This window comes from Microtus ochrogaster (assembly GCF_000317375.1).
Source record: "Microtus ochrogaster isolate Prairie Vole_2 chromosome 14 unlocalized genomic scaffold, MicOch1.0 chr14_random_3, whole genome shotgun sequence".
Lineage (NCBI taxonomy): Eukaryota > Metazoa > Chordata > Mammalia > Rodentia > Cricetidae > Microtus > Microtus ochrogaster.
Window position 1 is genome coordinate 1254227 of NW_004949098.1, and position 14610 is coordinate 1268836.

Consider the following 14610-nt stretch of genomic DNA (forward strand, 5'->3'; position numbering starts at 1 on the left):
TAATGGGCCAGGCAGTGTTTAAATGAATACAGTTTCAGTGTAATTATTCTGGGGCTAAGCTAGCCATGTGGGAGCTGGGTGGGACAAAAAGCAGGCCTGCCCGCAGCTCTTTCTACAGTTCTATGTGACTTTTCAAACCATCTCAGTGTTAGCTATCCCCCTTCCACCTCCTTCTGTGCTCTACCCTCCTATTCCCATTCCCAGTTAATCCTGGCTCCGCTGCTCTCCTTTCCCCTCACAATACTTGTGTCCCACTAGTCTTGAATTCCATGCCAACCTTTCCTACTGCGTCAATGAATTCTTCCTTCTTGGTTTAACAACTTCTCAATGAATCCAGGGGCTCTGGGCTATGTTTAAAATGCAGTGAGTATGGGGAAAGAGATGAAACAAATAGCCAAGCCACAGATATGCATAAGTTTCTTGGCCAAAAACCCAAGACAGCTTGACAAACAAAACAAACAAACAAACAAACACCTCTCTCTCTCTCTTTGAAGTAATACAAAAAAGTAGAAAATTCCCAAAGTTTTGCAGAGGTATATTTTTTAATATTTCCTTTTACTTTTCTGCTTCCTTTTCTTGCCAAGCATTGATTTCCCATTGCTGTTATTAATGGAAACAAAGAAAATAAATGTAAAGTTTTAGCTTATTCCCGATAATAGATTTTAAAGGAAGAGAAAATGCTGTAATATCGACAAGTCATACTTTTCAAAACAGCTGAAAAAATTTTTAATCTCTCTGAGTGTTTGCCTGCATACCATGTGCATGCAGTGTCCATGGAGGCCAGCGTTAGACTCCTGGGTCTGGAATCAGGGTTGATTCTAAGTCATGATGTGGGTGCTGGGAACCCAACCCAGGTTGTCTGCAAGAGCAGCCAGTGCTCTTGTTAACTACTGAGCCATCTCTCCAGCCCCAGCAACGCCATATGTTTGTAGTCTCCAGCTAAAATTGGCACAGATGTGGATTTATACTAGCTAACATATTCGTGTTCACTTCCTTTCCACAGCAGCCCCAGGTAATTTGTAAATAATGACACTACATTTTCACATAACCTCCTTTGAAGGCTACGGGGAGTGCTTGAATCCAGACTAGACATGTCTTACTCAAACGCTACCACAAAATTATGTACATAGCACCGTAATTAGCAGGAAATGGCAGATGACCAGAATTAGTAAATTAATTAATGACATTGGAACCCCCCTAGCTGCCTAAATTGCTTTGGATGTCTTTCTCACTTTTCTTCCTCATTGCAGACTTTGTCTTAGTTGTGGTGGTAGACCCTTCAATGAAGAAAGATTAGTTCATTCACCTCCCTTGTCATTAGGGGCATTGCCCTGGTGCCTCCTGGACCACTGCCACCATGTAGCTATACAGCACAGGCATGAGTGATCAGCCTTAGCCACCTTTCTTTGAAAAAATCTACTATACATTTTTTCTTGTCTAATAGAAGCAGTAAGGGGAAGTGTTTCAGACAAAGACTCTTCTTTTCTTCTTTATTCTCTCATCTTTTCTTTGATTTTTGCTCTAGCTGGTAGTTACTTTTGGCCACACATGGAATCTTTGTTCAACGCTTGTCAATCAAATCCACCTTTATAGGTTAGGCCACTGTCTTGCTAGATCAGCCACAAACAAGCTGCTGGGTTGCTAATTAAGGCAGGACTCAATTGCAAATTAGTATTCATGGTGAGCCCAAGCTCTCATTTTGTGACATTATGGCATTGGCATAATTGTCTATTATTGCAGATTGTAAATAAACATCAACAAAAAGCAGTGGAAGAAACCCAGCCTGTCCCCCCGGGGGATCCAGGGTTGCAGCTGGAGGCAGTCCACTCTGAAGCTCATTTATCTACCTGCCCATCTATTATCTATTCATTTACCATGTAGCTACCTACTGATTAACTATAACCATTAATATATCTAGTTACCTATCAATAAATTATCTGTCTATCTCTCTATCTAGATTTGTACTCCCTCTCTATCATCTACTTATTCATTTGTCTATCTCTTTCTATCATTTATCATATATATTCACATAGTGTTGTAAAGACAAGCTTAACGACATAGGAAATCATTTATGGCCCGGGAATGATTTAACACAATTATAAAGTGTATGTGAAAGTCTTTAAGAAATTATGGAAAGCTCATTTATGACATAAGACATACATTTTAGCTTTAACGAGATACCATATTTCCATACCAGCTGGGCAAAATTCTAAAACCTTGACAATATACTTCATTGGTATGCAGAGGAACAGAGATTCTCGCACACTACTGGCGAGAATGTACCTTGACACAATTCTGTACAGAGAGAAAATATTAAAATTAAAAATGCACTTTCCACTTTGGTATTTTATACTTTTGATATCCATACATGATGGATGTAAGGTTATTCACAGTGACATAGCCAATAGTTAGGAGCAATCCAATTCCCACCAATTAATGACTGTGGAAATCGTGTTGTACATTTAAAGAGCAGAACTATGTCACTGGAATAAGAGCAGAGAAGCCCTTTGTGTGTCGGCACAGAAAGATTTCAAGACATGTTGATAAGATAAAAATTAGGATGCAGAATAATGGGCATAATAAGTTGTGTTTGTGTTGTAAGAGGGAGACTATATTTGTGCTGACTCATATAAATATGTTTTCCCAAAAGAAATGAGGAGACAGCTGGAAGAATATTTATCTGTATATAGGCTGGTTGGATTTTGTCAACTTGACATAAACCAGAGATGTCTGAGAAAGGGACCTTCGGTTGAGATAATGCCCTCATTAGATTGGATTATGGGAAAGTTTGTGAGGGTATTTCCTTGATTAACAGTTGATGTGAGAATGCTCATTCCATGGTGGGTGGCACCGAGCCTAGGCAGGTGGTTTTGGGTGGCCTAAAAGAGTACGTTGAGCCAGCCATGAGGTCAAAATAAACCCTTTCCTTCCCAACTTACTTCGGTCCTGATTTTTATCACAGCAGTAGAAAACAAACTAAGACATCAGGTCAGTAAAGGATGGGACAGGCATGACTGGAGACACAAAGAAGCTTCTGTTGTGCTGCACAACATGTCCCTCTTTAAATAAGATTGCAAATGGCTTTGTGGAAGGTGCATGTCTTCACATCTGCAGAGTTTTGTGGTCCAGAGTCTCCTACCCATGAAGAGAGCACCAGCAAGGATGTGTCCCTTAAGGACAAGAATTCGCCTTGTCTTTCTTTAGCTGGATGGGAAAACTCAAGGTGAAATGACTCATAGGAGTCAGCGAAGCAAAAGCAAGAGGCCCAGTAGATGAGAGACTAGATGAGGTTCCTTCTGATGTGACTGACTCAGAGGCAAGTTCCTGTAAGGAGCATCAGCACAGGCAGAAGCCATACCTCCCAAGAAAATGCTTCAACTTATTCTGGGTAGAATATTTTGGTTCATTCTAAAGAAAACATCTTCTTAAGAGCTTGTATCAATAAGAATATTTGCATCACATTTAATTTTAGGTTAAAATACAAAATATACAGGGCCCAAAGTAATAAGTCATGTTATCTGTTTCTATGACCAATTTTTAAGCCAACACAGATGCTACAACCATCAAATTCAAGAAGTATAGTTACAGTGTCCTGAATTAAGTTGGGTACCTCTTGATAGACCAGTTGGCTGTCTGAACCATTTTTGCAATGAGCATGTCTAATACTCAGTTCATTTGGGCTGTTTGTCTTTCACAGTTCTTCACTGAATTTGTGTATTATCGAAGAATCTGAATGTTGATTAGCTTTTGAAGTTCACCACGTAGTCAGAAAGTGTTTCTGATATTTTGCACAATGCTTCTATGTAATTAATTTGCTGGCACAAATGACCTATTAGAGGAGTTGGGTCTAAGCATCTGCTCAGCGAACTGTCTACCCCAGCAATGAACCAATGAATGTTGCTTCTATCAGCAGTCAGCATTCAGCAGACCCTTGCCACAGGCGGGGCCCTGGGTTCGGCATTTCATGGGAGTCATCTGCTTCTCATGTTATTAACTTGTCTTGTTGCTGTGACAAAATACCTGGGAGAAAGCAGCTTAAGGGAGGAAGGGTATACAGCTTAGTATGGGGGGAAGGGATGGAGGCAGGAGCCTGAGGCAGCTGGTCACACTGCACCCACAGTCAAGAAGCAGAAAGAGATGGATGCTGGTGCTGGGCTTGCTTCTTCCTTTTAATCCAGTCCTGGGTCTTGGTCCATGGGATGGTGCCTCCCGTATTCAGACTGGGTCTTCCTTTCTCAGTTAAACCTTTCTGGAGATACCCTCACATCTAGAGATGTGTTTCCATGGTGATCCTGAATCTTGTCAAACTGACAATTAGGATTAACCATCATCCTTACTTCTTCCCACATATCTATGTGAAACATACCATCAGACTTTAAGTCTTAAAGGAATTGACCACTGATGGCTGAACTAAAAGTGATAAGGCTAGGAGCTGATCTGGCACTGAACTGGAGCCAACATGTTCATCTTAATTATCACAATGCCTCAAAGCAAAGTTTCCATCTAGCATCTACTTTGGGATTATTTTGTACTGTGGAAAGGACAATTATTAGTCCTAAAAGAAGAGAATAAAGTTAAGTGTTTAAGTAAATATTTTAAAATCTCTGGAAATATTGCATAATAAATTATAGAAGATATTGTCACACAGAAAATAGCCTTAATGTGGAAACTGTGATATGCACTCGAATGAGGTGTGTATTGAAGTCAATGTGTCCATGAATGGCAAATAGATTTTTTTTAAACTTCATATTGGGAAATAAACATGTTATATATCTCTTGAGTAAATAATCTCAGTTTCTCATAACCCAGAGTCATGCTTTTTGGGACTTGCTATTCATTAATCAGAAATTTGACAAAACCTAGAATCATTCAAAAAGAATCACAATTGAATAATTGTCTTTTTCAGGTTGGCCTGTCTCTAAGGGAATGTACTCATTGTTTTAATTGATATGGAAGGGCCCAGCCCACTGTGGGAAGCACCATTCCCTGGGCAGATGCTCCTGAGCTATAAAGAAAGCTGGCAAAGAGGGAGCCGAAGTGTGGGTCAGCAATCAGTGTTCCTCTATGCTTTCTGCTTCAGGCTTCTGCCTTGAGTTCCCTCAATGAGGGACTGTGGCCTCAACAAGCCAAACAAGTCCTATACTTTCCTAAGTTTCTTTTGGTCAGAGTGTTTATTACAGTGACGGAAGTAAACTCTAATGGTGACCACGGGAACATAAACAGTGACAGCACCCCTACCCACACAACCCACAGTCCCTCCTCTGAGCTCCCCAAACTAGGAAAGATGGAGATTCTAGTGCATTGCGTTAAGTCTCGAAGGGAATTTCTGGTGATCAATAAAAATAAGCCACCAAGATGTTCACAAGCAAGCCACTAAGCATCACTGCTTATTGGTGAAAACCACACAGTGGTGTGGGAAGAGAAGCCTGCTTTGAGCCCGGCTTTAACTTTGCAGTAAGATGAAAGAACTTGCGGGGGTCTTGTAAGCAAGCTAGCAGGAAGTGACCCGACTTCGAGAATATCATGAGAACTTAGGGCAGACCTTGGTAGGTGGAGATTTCTGAAGTATTTTGTTTTGTTTTCCTTTTTAGTGAGAAATGTAAACTCTGAGGTGTTTCCCTCCCTGCCTGGAGGAAACCTGGCTGGATTATGTTCACGGATCTGGTACAGTTGGTGGAGTCATCCTCTTTGTCCCACTGAGACCTTTGTTCATGCTGTAGCTTCATGGAAAGACTTATGTTATAGTGTCTCAGCCCTCCCCTGCTTGATGGATTAGATCTCATTGTTGGAGCCTGGTGGGTCATTGTCTCAATCTTAAACATTGCTTCCTTGCAAGCCACATTTCCATGTTCCATGTAACAGACACACCAGAGGGGCTGTGTGGCAGGATTTGGAACGCTCAGATCTAAGTGGCGTGACAAATACCATGTTTTATCTTCCATTTAGTAAATTTAAAGGCCACACAATTGCGGTGCTATCCGATGAATTTGTCCATAAGTCCTATCTGACATTTAATAGTTCGCAATGTGAGATATGCATCATTGCATCTGATAGTCATGGCACTTGTTTACAGGAAACAGGGTTTTATTTTCTTCCACTTTAGAAAAGAGGAGATTCTGGGATCCCTGCCTGTGGTCCCACGGCTAGTGGCAATTCATAATTAAAAACTCACGTGTTCTGTCTCTAACATCAGTGTTTTTTTTTTTTTTTGGTTTGAAAGCAATCCTGAAATTGGAGAATTATAGGGTGTTTTCCAAAAGACCCTCCTTTATCCAGGTGCTCTCAGTCTACAAAATGGATGCTCATATAAATTTCACATCACCATTCAACTGGGCAGAGCGAGGTAAAGAATAAACCATTTCAGTGTTGGCTCCAGGGCAAGAAGCACCAGGGAAAATTTCTGAGACATCTTGAAAAAGCCTGCCTGGGACCTTTCCCGCTCCTACAAGACAAACTGGCCTGCTTGTATGGGCTCTGCAACCCCTAGACACCAAAGAGCTGTGCATGCTCACATCTGGATGGAGACGCCCCATTTCTCACACTGTAAACCCCTGACAGGATCTGAATTGATACTTACCTAGAGAACTGCATGAAGAAATCGTAGTGTAAAACACACGCCTCAGAGAGGTTGTATCAGAGGGAGTGGGGAGCAGGTTACTGGTGAGAAGGACTGGAGTAGAGATGTCCCAACTTCCAGTACACTGTGCCTGGCACAGTGGCATTGAGAAAACACACATGCTGGCAGGGAAGCATCTTAGATAAAAGGATCAAGAGTGGTGGTGGGGCACCCCAAGAAGTTGTGGGACACTGTTGTCCAGGAACATGTGATGGGAACTAGGTCTTAACATTTTTAATACAACTCTCACAGTATTGGAGGGGGCGTACCCTCCCCAGATAGCAATGGCTGTATCTCACAAATGGCAGGCAAACACAAGTGAAACCTTCATTGATAAACGAACACAGGAGAAGGAAGAAGTCAGGGCAAGCCAATCTCTACTCACGCTTTCTCGTAAGTCCTGTGGGGATGCTCTGGCCACTCGATCATACACACGACTCTGCTGGGCATGGTCTCCGTGGTGGAGTAGTAGCCCTGGGGAAACGCCAGCAGGAGAGCCAGGACCCAGATAACAAAGATGACCACTTTGGTAGCAGTGGCCGACAGCCGGGGCTGGAGAGGGTGGATAATGGCCATGTATCTGCAGTAGAGAAGAAAGGACAGCATTCTGTCATGGTGTGATTTTCCTGTCCATAACCCCCCCCCCGCCGAAATCCATTGGTTCCCAATTATTTGTGTTTGTCTATATGTAGAGCCCGGAAGGCAACCCTCAATGTCCTTCCTCGGAAGCCCTCCATGCTGTCTTTTGAGATGGTCTCTCGCTGGACCCAGAGGTTCACCAATTTAGTTAAGCCATCCGGCATCAAGCTCCAGGGATCTTCCTGACCCTGCCTTCTCAAATGTTTGGGTTATAAGAGTGCAGCACCTTGTCTGTTACTGTAGGTCCAAGGAGATCAGAGGTAAGAGGATTGATGGGGTTTGCTGGCTTCCACCCTGGCCAGGATATGAGCTCTGGGTTCAGAGAGAGACCCTGCCTCAGTGAAACAGATGAGAAAGATAGAGAAGGACACCCATGTAATGTGTGCATTTGTGTGCACGCATGTGCACACACAACCCTGTAAAACAACTCAGGTCCTCGTATAGCACAGGAAGTTCTCACTGACTGAGCTATCTCTCCTGCAGCCCCTCCCAACAATTACTTACAAGTATTTTCTGAACTATTTTTAATAGTCTATCCTTAAACTCTGAATTATGATATATAATACCAAAAGCCCATAAGGAAAGTCAGATTTAAAAAAAAATTGGTGACCCATCTAGAAATATTCTAAGAGGTGTTGTCATTATTGCCATGTTTGAAGTGTATATCCGATGGCCAGATGCACATTAGAGACTTAACAATGAGAAAAATGGCATGTTGTAAGCACGTTTAGCATTAAGAATTTTATCCCTGAGACTAGAAAGACAGCTTAGCAGTTAAGAGTGCTTCCTGAGCTTCCAGATGACCTGAGTTTGGTTTCGAGGCCTCACACTGGCTGCTCAGAACTCACTGTTGCTGCAGCTCCAGGGGATCTGATACCCTCTTCTGATCTCTTCGGGCAATAGCATTCATGTGCACCTAAGCTCACAATATACACATGCATACACTTAATTAAATAAAAATAAGTAAAAAAAAAATTTGTTCCCTTTTCCCTCCTGATATCAGAGACTGAACTCAAGACCTCATTCTTGCCAGGCAAGCGCTCTGTCATTGGTCTACATCCCCAACTCTCTCTTTTGTTCTGTTAGATTAAGGGACGATGCTGATAGGAATGAGCTAGGCGATGCAGAAGAAGGCTCAGTCTGCAAAATTCTGCTCTGATGGCACCATGAGGTGACATGGCCTTGTGACCCTGCAGCTTGCGCACACACACAAATGCTTGATAGATGATGAAAAGAGCCCGGTACATTTTCAGGAGGTGTCCTCCTTAACAGAGTGTGACTGCAGCAGTTTTAAGAGCCCTTACATGGCATTATAAAAGCTTAGTAATGACCCGAGGGCGCAGGAAGAGCTCAGCTGGTGAAATGGCATCAACTACCACCTGGTTGGCTGAAGTGCGAGTTCACGAGGAAACCCTAGACCTAGTATAAAACACAAACTTCAGAGGGATTGCACCTGAGGGGAGGGGTCACCTAAGACATTGGAAAACATAGATATTCAAATATGATTCATAACAGGAGCAAAATTACAGTTATGAAGTAGCAATGAAATAATTTATGGTTCGGGGGTCACCACAACATTAAGAACTAATTAAAGGGTCACAGCTTTAGGAGGGTTAGGAAATACTGGCTTACTGGGTCAACCATTCTTGGGTCCCCTCAAACCTGTGGTCTAGATTAAAATATGTCAGCACAATGAGACTGTTCCCATGATTGAAGCCACGCACAGTCTCTGAGATGCCACAGAGATCTGAGGGTCAGTAGATGTGACAGTCTGTATTTTGTATCACACAACGACTCTGCCTGTCCCTTAGAAAAGGATCTTCCATGTGTAACCTGTTATGGATCCACTTCTTTAAAATATACGCTTTCCCCTAAGAGTGGGAATGGCGTTTTACACAGCCTTCAGGGTCTGAACATTGCCCAGCAGTCAGGAATTTCTTGTTTCAGTGGGATGGAAGCCCGATGCAGACTTCAGCAACATGCAAACATCTGCTCAGCTGTCGGCTGGCTCCACACAGCCCCGCGTAATTGTTTTACTGCACTGTTTGGTCTCCGAGGAACTCCAGGCAAGGAGAGCAATTTCAGTCAGTATGAGCTTGAACAGTTCTCACCAGGCACCTGGTACGCAGAGTGCAGCCCTGACTTCCAAAGGCTAAGAGCGTCTGAGCATCTCTCCCCGGAGAGCAGGCAGATTCATAAAAAGTTACAAATTGTAACAGCAGATAAATGACCTCAGGTGGAAATTGGTCCTATACCTCATCCCCTCAGGGGCGTTGCAGAGGCAGTCAAACCTCTGAATGGTAGGTGACCTAGGCTCACTGGATTTGGGCTAGGCCAGCAGGACATCCTGCTCTGAGGAGAGGCAGTGCTTGGAGCCTTCTCCCTTTTCTGGGTTGGGCTTAGGTCTGACTTTCTTGGGGCTAAGTTTGATGTGGACAGATGTTTAAGACTCTGACTTCATCAGTGTTCAGCGCTGGGGGCTGGGTTTTCCTTTTCTGGGCTGCAAGAACAAGGACATTGGCGATACCCTGTGTGAGGAGGCTGGGTGTCGGGAAGATGCCTCAGGCCGGCCTTTCTATAAACAGTAAGATGTTATGCGAGGGCTGGGGACATTGGTAAAACAGTTGCCACCTAAGTATGAGGACTTGTGAGTACGATCCTCGGAAGCCACATTAAGCGGGGGGTATGGTGGCACACACCTGTCATACCAACGCTCTGAGGTGTGGTCAGCAGAGTCTTTTCGGCTGCAGCATCCAATGAGAGACTCCACCTCAGAAAATAAGGAGGAAAGATCTGGAGGAAGGACATTATGGTTGACCTCTGGCCTCTGCGTGCATGTGCACAAACACACATGTACCCCTACCCAATAACTCAAATCTAAAACTTTACAAAGAAAGAAGTCATGAATCCCCAGGAAGTCCTGCATCTTTCATCAAGATTCCCCTCCCTCAGCTCCAAAACTGTTCTGGAAGCCATGAAGATGTCACATCTCTCCCAGCCCTGTGCAGACTCTCTCCTCACTGACAGCTGTGCACTCCCAGGCTTTGAACTAGAGGGAGGCCGCAGGGCAGTGTGTGGTCATTATAGCACCCTCTTTTAATATGATCTTACATGCAAGGTTTTAATCAGCTTCCAACTCAGGGTGAATGTTCAAGTTTGAATAGACGAGTCCCAACGCCCATGCCGAAACTGGTGGCACCACTTAAAACAGATCACGACTATGCTTTGAGGGCATGGCTCCAGTGTGCTGGCCACATGCCTCCAAATGGGCGACAGAAAACCATATTTTATCATTACTGCAAACACTGCTGTTTGGAAGCCCGTTTTAGCTAACACCGTGCCATTCTTTCAGACCAGGAGCCATTTTGGTGACAAATGAGTGAATCACATGTAGAAACCCCAAGTTAGCATCAAACATTGGCTTTAAAAAAATAGATTTTTTTCATTCATCCAAAAATGTTTATAAATTTCTCTCGCTTTCTCCTTTTTTCTTCCTTCTCTGTCTCTGTCTCTCTCCTTTCTTCTCTCTGGTGGTTTGTGTTGTGTAACACACTCCTTTCTCCTTTGCACAGCGGCTAGTCTCAGTTGGATAATGCCTACATAGACGACAGATATTTCCCTCCCGATTTTCCCTGCCCAGGTTGCATCCCACTAACATGCAGTGCATTTATCTGGATCCACCCTTAAATATTCTTCCTTATTTGATTGTAAGATACCACTGTGCAAGTGCTTCAAGCTCTAGGAAAATACACTTAATAACTATTTAGTGACTGTTAAATGCTCACGGGACTCCAAGGCAGCCAACTGAATGTCTTCCTGGTTTGCACATTAATCACCAGACTACTAGAGGCATGGGTCCAGAGGCTGCGCGGTGCATGGTTTATGTTCTCCACTTCAGGTTGTCTGTGCCTCACAGAAGCCTGTCTGCCGGCTTTTACTGAAACTGTGAGTGACCTCCTAGCTAAACCTGGTCATAGCGCTTTATGAGAAGAAATCCCACGGAAACATCTTTTTAATCTGTGGAAGTATGGCACTGCCCATTTTTACCATGGACAAATGGAAGAGCTCCATTCTCTCCCCGGCATCTCTGTCCTTTTGACTTCCTCTTAGTCTGGTCTCAGATCACTGGGCAGACGTAATCTTCATCTGCAGCCCCCCAGTGTCAGTCCCTCAGTCTTTCCCAGCATGCTATAGACTTCCTTTAAGGAACCCCATAAGCCCAGAGAGCGCAATGGCTCAGAATATGCTTGTAGATCAAGGGCTAGCAAACTTCATAAAGGTCAAAAAGCAAATGCAGGCTTCAGGGTCCATCAGTTTCTCTCATAACTACTCAATACTGTCCTTGTGGTGTTGAAACAGCCATAGACAGGAAATAAACAATTGAATATGACTGTATGCCAATAAAGCTTTATTTGCAAAAACAGATTTGGGTTGGGTTGGGGCCTTGTAGCTTACAGAAACTGATGAGTAAGAGGAATTAGAACAACAGGTAAACATGTCTTCATCTTTAGAAACATTTTCTACCTTCGACAGCGCATGCCCAGAGTGAAGTCAGTACATGTTCATTCTGTCATGGGGAAGTAAGGTGATGGTCATCTGCCAGACACCACTCAGAATCTCGTTTCCCATCTAAACACAGACACCTCAGTTGAAGACACTTTTGATCTCAGTCTCTTCCTGTCTGGATCCTGCTTCTGTTCACAGCCTGGACCCATCATCCTTGCTCTCATGGAAGGATTCAGCGACCATCCTCGATGCTGCAGAGGTTACTAATCTCGTACTGGCCACACCTCACTTACTTTTCTATTTGCCTTAGCTAATCAATAAAACTTTCCTGGTCACCAGTTGACGTTTCCCTTGCTTGTCTTTTCTGCAGCTACAAGCGAGCAGCTCCTCTTGGAGCACAGGGGCAAATCTGAAAGGGGCAGAGTGCCAAGGGCTGGATGCCTGTGCTCTGAGGGTCCTTTCCTTAAGAACTCCTCCAAGAACTATTTGGGAATGTAAGCTCCAAAGCTGTGATGGATAGAATGTTCTAGTTGGGAAAGTGTAAAAGGTGACCCCTCAGGTCATAGAGGCCCCTGAGATTAAAATAGGATGTGATTGATTAGGAAAATACAGTGAAGTCCAAAACCAAACCAAATGTAATCTTCTTCAACCACTGCTGGCAGTGGTGGGCCAGGCCCCAATGGTGGCAGCAGCAGCCTTGGCAATGCACAGTAGAAATCCTGTATTTCTGTGTGTATGAAACCCATTGTTTTGCATAACCTATGTCACAATGACACTCACTATCCTGCATAATAACTTAAAAATTAATAAAAATAGGACAAGTTGGGAGCAGAGGAGATGGTTTAGCTGAGCACTTGCTGTGCAAATGTGAGCATCTGATCCTGGATCCCCCACACTGATGTAAAAAGCTGAATACTATGGTAATGGTTGTGCACATCTGCCGGGGCAGTGGAGATAGGCAGATTCCTAGAGCTCATTGCCTAGCCAGCCTAGCTAGCCAAACCAGGGCGATCTCATCTCAGAGAGACTCTGTCTCAAAAAATAAAGTGCGGAATGATTGAAGAAGACACTCAACATTGATGTCTGGCCTCCATGGATATACCCCCTGCACACATATCAGCATAAGCATGTACACACATATACACCATACATACACATACATTCAAGAGAACAAAGCTCATACCTTATATGTGTATGAAACATCAAAATGATACATTATTGTGTGCATTATAAATTAGTTGAAAATAGGATAAGAATAAATGCCATGCCTTAGAGTTGTCTTGAAGCTGAGAGTGAGTAGCTTAGGAAGCATGGAAAGGCTGGCCATGGCTTTGTTTTTGGCCCCGAGAACTGGAAATATGAGACTATCTTCATTGCTGTGGGAATGCATGAGTAAATTGTCCAGTCACTGTGGAAACCACTAAGGATGTTTGTCAAAAAATTTGCAAGCTGAACTACCCTGTAACCCAGGTAAACCACTTCTTGGTACACCCCTAAAAGATTCGAGGTTGGAGGTGTCCAAACTTTTGATATTGTTACGTAATGTTTACCTATGAGTGTACTGGGAGGCATTCATAGCTATGCTGGGAAGCATGTGGTCCACACAGCTGCACGGTGGACATGCCTACCTAAGTGAACACACCAGAGACCTGCATACATGTGTTTATTCCTGAACTGCTCACAACAGCCAAGTTCTGGAATCAGCATGCATCAGCCACTGGAGAACTAAAACATGCTATATATACCAAATGAAGTTTTCTCCATTAGTAAAGAAGAAATAAAATTATGTCATTTAATGGAAAATTGAAAACTACCAGAGATTGAGTTAGATGCTAAAAGACAAAGATAACATGTGTTCTTTCATTTGAGGATCCTAAAAGTTTTATGTGTGCACCTGTGGTGTGTGTGTGTTTGTGCACACATGTGTGTATGTGCACATGTGCATGTGCAAGTGCAATTGCATACATATATAAGTCCTAAGCTTCACTTCTGATACCATCTTTATTTTTCCCCACCTTAGTTTTGGAGACAGTCTCTCTGAATAGAGCTCAGCATTTTGCATAGACTGTCTGACTTGTGAGCCCTGGGGATCTGTGTTTCTACCACTTCCACCTCAGCACTGGGATTACAGAGGTGTGCGCCTGCACCTGGCTTTTGTATGTGGTTGTTGGGGATCTAAACTCAGGTTCTCATGTTTATGAAGCAAGCACTTTACCTACTGAGCCATTTTCTGAGCCCCTAATACTCTCATAGGCAACAAAACCACACACACACACACACACACACACACGACAGGAAAGCAGAAGGGACACCAAAGAAGGGAGGAGACTAGGGGATGGGAGAGGAAAAGGGTGGATAAGATCAAAGTGTATGATGCACTTGAAAGAGTTTCCTCTATGAAGCCAACACCAATATACAGCAAGAAAACACACCGAAAAAAGAGAATCAGAGTGGAGACAGAAATCGCCCCTTGTCAGTCAACCTGCTGGCCCATTGCATCTCTGATAACTGCTTTTTTTTTCCCTTGGGGATTCATACTTGAGTCATGGATCTGCCGCTGGGGATACTGGTATGTTTCACACAGAAGCTGCTGCCTGGGTCATATCCTTCAAGCCCACAGGGGACACCACCTGGACACACTCTGTTTCTTGGTGGCACTTCCGCTTTGGGACTTGGAACTGAAGTTGAGTAGAAGAACTGGGCCAGGTCCAAGAGGTTTTATGTATAGAAACTTTATTTGAGAATCAGTAGGGTCCCTTTAGCTCCACAGGCAAAAAAAAAGCAAAGGTAGAACCCTGAATTCTATTTCTTCGGCATTTTAATTACTATTTGGGGAAGAAGACATCTTG

At 43.5% G+C, this 14610-nt stretch overlaps 1 protein-coding gene across 1 annotated transcript in view; it reads right to left on the minus strand.

Moving 5' to 3' along the window:
• The window catches only part of Tacr1 (tachykinin receptor 1), a 179919-nt gene that overhangs the window by 75803 nt on the left and 89506 nt on the right, over positions 1-14610 (minus strand). The window contains exon 2 of the mRNA XM_005364701.2: positions 7002-7196. Within this exon, the coding sequence (XP_005364758.1) occupies positions 7002-7196 (195 nt within the window). The remainder of the gene's footprint in view (positions 1-7001; positions 7197-14610) is intronic.